At 38.2% G+C, this 4,527-nt stretch overlaps 1 protein-coding gene across 5 annotated transcripts; it reads left to right on the top strand.

Annotated features, from left to right (window-relative positions):
- The first annotated feature begins 1,121 nt into the window (after window positions 1-1,121).
- On the top strand, window positions 1,122-4,527 carry LOC140980560 (uncharacterized). 5 transcript variants are annotated; one of them, XM_073446473.1, is made up of 6 exons: window positions 1,122-1,612; window positions 2,838-2,949; window positions 3,053-3,224; window positions 3,318-3,469; window positions 3,749-3,864; window positions 3,987-4,527. In XM_073446473.1, exons 1-6 carry the CDS (start codon window positions 1,179-1,181, stop codon window positions 4,021-4,023), a joined length of 1,023 nt encoding a protein of 340 aa, XP_073302574.1. In that variant the 5' UTR covers window positions 1,122-1,178; the 3' UTR covers window positions 4,024-4,527. The 5 variants fall into 5 exon arrangements, with proteins under 5 accessions (XP_073302574.1, XP_073302556.1, XP_073302554.1 ...); XM_073446455.1 differs by having other exon boundaries at window positions 3,062-3,224; window positions 3,318-3,502; window positions 3,987-4,526; XM_073446453.1 differs by having other exon boundaries at window positions 3,318-3,502; window positions 3,987-4,525.

Consider the following 4,527-nt stretch of genomic DNA (forward strand, 5'->3'; position numbering starts at 1 on the left):
GCGAGTTCTTGGCCAACTGAAAGGCTGAAACCACCCGTGAATTAAAACGTGCCATCGTAATCAAATGACAAATCTCGATCCCCATAGACCACTTGTTCTACAAAATTCTACTCTAAATGTCCACTAGAGATGTATCTTCATGAACATCTTCAATAATTCATTGTTATTATCCTAATCTATAATAAACATCTTTTCAAAGTACTCATCACGACATTGAATTTCATTATGATCAGAAAATTCATCACATGTCTCTACTCCTTACAAAATCATATATACTCGCATTATCATTTCGTGCAACCTCAAAATGAATGACATGTCTTATCTCTGGACCCCTAAAACGAAAATACAATGTTAGTAACTCTCATGACCTAAGAAATATTTATAGATCATCAACATTAGAAAACATATAACCAAAAAGGAACAAAATGACTGAAAATAATAGAATTCACTTCACTTGAAAACAAGTACGCGGAGATCTGATGAATTTTGATGTGGCTCAAGCGTACTTCAATTCAAGCAATCTTAGCAGGTCCAATGGACTTGAATTCAAGTCCACTGAGCTCAACTTTCGTGGACAATGATGTGGTTCTTCCATTGAACTTCAATTCGAGTACACTGAAACCCCATTCATGTCCGCTGGACTTGAATTCAAGTCTACTGAGATCAACTTGGGTGGGGTTCTAGTTGACTTTTAATTCAAGCTTACTGAACTTTAATTCGAGTGCATTGAGCTCAATTTTGTTGGACTTGGATAAGGTTTCAGTGAACTTCAATTCAAGTCCAAAACTGGAACCCTATTTGAGTCTACTAAAATTGAGTTCCAGTTGGCTGGAATAGGACTGCGGGAGACAACTGAATTACAGACAAAGCTTATTTTGTTTAATAATAAATATGAAAACAAGTTTGTTTAATCCAAAATCCAACCCAATCCAATTTGTAAAATGACTTCAAACATGCATCAGCGCCACCCTCCAAATTCACTTCAAGTTTTCCGAATAATTGGGGTTACATATGTCATTGCACAACAAAATATAAAGCTGACACAAGGGTATTTTAGTAATTCGATCTCGATGAATTAAATTTAAATTAACGTTAAAAGTGAGATTCCAGATAGAGAAGAAAGAGACAGATAAGAGGGAAGAGCCGTTTTAATTTCCCGTTTGAAAATTCCAACATACATGGTGTCGGATCAAGAGATAGCCCGAGGCGTGGAGACGGTGCTTCGCCAGTCCGACCCTAACGCCGTCACTTCCCTAAACAGCGTCGTGCAGCAGTTGGAAGCGAAGCTAGGGTTGGACCTCTCCCACAAGGCGGGGTTTATCAAGGACCAGATTACCTACCTCCTCCGCTCGCACCCCGTGCCTAAGGACCACCTGCCCCTTCAATCATACCTGCAATTCCCGAATACCTTTCTTTCCCAGCAGTTTCTTCGTCCCCATTTCGATGTTCAGCAACAGCCACTGCAGCAGGGTCCTCAGCCGCAGAATAATGCTCCTCCGCCGGGGACGCAAGTGCAACAACACCTTGATCCCACGATGCTGCCGGTGGCGAAGGGGAAATTAGGGGCCGCTCAGAACGCAGCGGCAAATGTTGCTGAAGCTCCGAAAGGAAGGTACGTTATCCACTCATTTTGGATGTCACAAATTCGAGGAGTGGGGTTTGTTTTTTTTTTTAATCATGAATTAAGTGGGTATCCGTCGAATTTAACTTCTCTGTGGGTAATTTAGCTTTAACTGCATCGCAGATGGTAAAGTTTCGATTTTTATGGTTCACTCTTGCCTTTTTAAAGGGTGCAGTTTCCTCGTGACGTAACTATTGTCTAGCATCTATGTTTCGCGTCTTATTTCTTATTTTGATATGTTGTGAATTTTCCTTCTTGTAAGAACTAATTGATTTTTTACTTGCTATGTGAAAATGTGCTTGTTTGATATGTTTTTAACCACTTCGTCATATGCCGTAATGATGTTTATTAAATAATATAATGATTTTTTAACCAAAAAAAATCACCAAGAGTATATATTGCTGCAATGGGACTTTCATATGGTTAGCTGAGTCTTAGTTCACCAACATAAAACTACTCGTTTGAATTTTGAAAGCAGAGGTCTTCACTTGGATGAGAAATTGACAGAAAAGATGGTCGAGTAGAGGCCACGAAAAAACTAATTTGATTTGACCCGTCTGATGTTCAAGGTTTTTGTTAGGAGAGCTGCCTGATTACCTTGATTCACACTACTAGTGGCGACTGTTTCTTTCATGAATGCCTGCACAAACAATACATTAAAGATTTGGCCATGTGGGTTTGGCAATTAAATTTACTTGGCACTGCCAATGCTAGCACAAGATTAAAGGTCCATCTTGCCAGGGAAAAGTTGTAGCAACTGATGCTATTTTGTGAGTGTGTTGTATTGCTTGAGTTGTTACTCATTTACGTAGATAGAAAACCAAACGTTACATAAATTTCATCAGCGTCAACTGTTCTAGCTAATAGATTCTCTAGGGATATGCTAACTTTTTGGATGTATGGGACCCACTTGCATGAAGTTACCCCAGTGTTCTCCTTATTGTCATTTGTCATTTTCTGTAAATATGTTTGATGGTACATATACAACATACAGTTTGTCTTATATACACTCGCCTTCTTTTATATGGGCAGCCAAGAATGGTGAAGTAAATTAGCTTCAGTGACTGGAAACTTATTTGATGTCTAAGTTTCTTTCAAAGCAACATAGATGATCTTTAAATTGAAAATTAAGTTTTGGTAATATTTTATGTGATACACCTTGTTATTAATATGTTGCAGTGAGACACCGAATCATTACATTCACTTTTTATTTCAGTACTCCTGTTGGAACCAAAAGAAGAGGTGGTCCAGGAGGTCTTAACAAAGTATGTGGTATTTCACCTGAACTACAGACCATTGTTGGGGGGCCAGCATTACCAAGGACAGAGGTTTGGATATGATTAAACAGTTCAATGAGTTTCAATATTATGATTTACGAAACTGGTGCTAAACATATGAAATCTGTATCGTGTTGCTTTATTTTTAATTCAGATTGTGAAGCAACTCTGGGCATACATTAGGAAGCACAATCTTCAAGACCCTGGTAACAAGAGAAAGATCATCTGCGATGACCCATTGCGCGTGGTTTTTGAAACAGACTGCACTGATATGTTCAAGATGAATAAATTGCTTGCTAAGCATATTATTCCACTGGATCCAACCAGTATGTAACATAAACATAAGATCAACATTCTACTTGCATTGATTTTGATTTAAATCTTAATTCCAATTTTTATCACATTTATGTTTTCTGAAGAATCTGGACAAGCTAAAAAATCAAAAGTTGAAGATGAGCCAGCTAAGCAGACTACTAATTCCAGGCTTCCTCCCGAGAAAATATCAGATGCTCTTGCAAAATTTTTCGGAACTGAAGATAGCAAGATGGTACAATCAGAGGCTCTGGGACGTGTCTGGGAGTACATTAAACTTAACCAGCTGGAGGTACATTATTCACGACCTGTCAGCATTTCTGTGTCAAAGACAATAATTATAAGCAACATCTTTGTTTTTAACGCAGCCTTAATGTAATTTATATGACTTTGACTAGTGTTATGTGTATTCATTGTGGCACTCCCACATTTTCCTTGAATCAGAACATCTCGGGTGCATTCATTTGACGCAGCGCTGCAATGTCCAATACCTCAATTTTTTTTTCGATTTGAATGTCAATCTTGTTTTACTATGTAGGATCCTCTGAATACAATGGTGATTCATTGCGATGTAAAGCTTCAGGAATTGTTAGGATGTGAAAGCATTTCTGCATTGGGACTTCAGGAGATGCTCACACGTAACCATTTATCTAAGTAGCGACAATATTTACTCATGGGAAACGGTTAGCTTAATCAGATATTGACATTTAATGTGCTTCGATCTAGTGAATTTAATCTCTACACCAACATGATGTGGTTTTACATTTTTTTCGCAGGTTTGTTTCATCTTGTAGCCGACTAGTTATTTTGTGATGACATGACTGATGCTAAAATGATCGATGTAAAGTTAGTTTCGTTTGGTTTGCCCTAGTGATCAGTTGTTTGACTTGTTTCCTATGTTTGCTGGTTTCTGACAGCTGGTGGATGATGAAATTGGATGTACCTAGTAAAAGGGTATTGGCTAGATATTATGTAAATTAACCGCTGACCTAAGTTTAGGCTTCTTATGTTTGATTGGATTAATGTGTTCTGACTGATGCGTTTGACATTTCTTGCTATTTGGGTTATCTGCCTATTGTGTGTGGAAATCAGTCTTCCTGCACAAATAAGCATATCATCAATGGCTGCAATTGTGCGGAGTCGAGAGCGCCAATAGGGAGACCCTAGGTAGCTCGAGCCGCTCTATCGAGTATGAATTTTGATCTCAGGTTAGATTCAAACTACTCGAGCTTTGTGCTGGTCCATTTTTACTTTTGTAAGCATCAATTGGAAATAAAGATGAACATTATACTTAACAAATTGTTATTCAATCCTCGT

This window comes from Primulina huaijiensis, chromosome 1 (genome assembly GCF_012295235.1).
Source record: "Primulina huaijiensis isolate GDHJ02 chromosome 1, ASM1229523v2, whole genome shotgun sequence".
NCBI lineage: Eukaryota > Viridiplantae > Streptophyta > Magnoliopsida > Lamiales > Gesneriaceae > Primulina > Primulina huaijiensis.

Coding starts and splice junctions, on each gene's coding strand:
- LOC140980560 (XM_073446453.1), top strand. CDS start 1,179: ATGGTGTCGGATCAAGAGATAGCCCGAGGCGTGGAGACGGTGCTTCGC. Junction 3,225..3,317: donor TATTCCACTGGATCCAACCA/GTATGTAACATA, acceptor TGTTTTCTGAAG/AATCTGGACAAGCTAAAAAA. Junction 3,503..3,748: donor TTAAACTTAACCAGCTGGAG/GTACATTATTCA, acceptor TTTACTATGTAG/GATCCTCTGAATACAATGGT.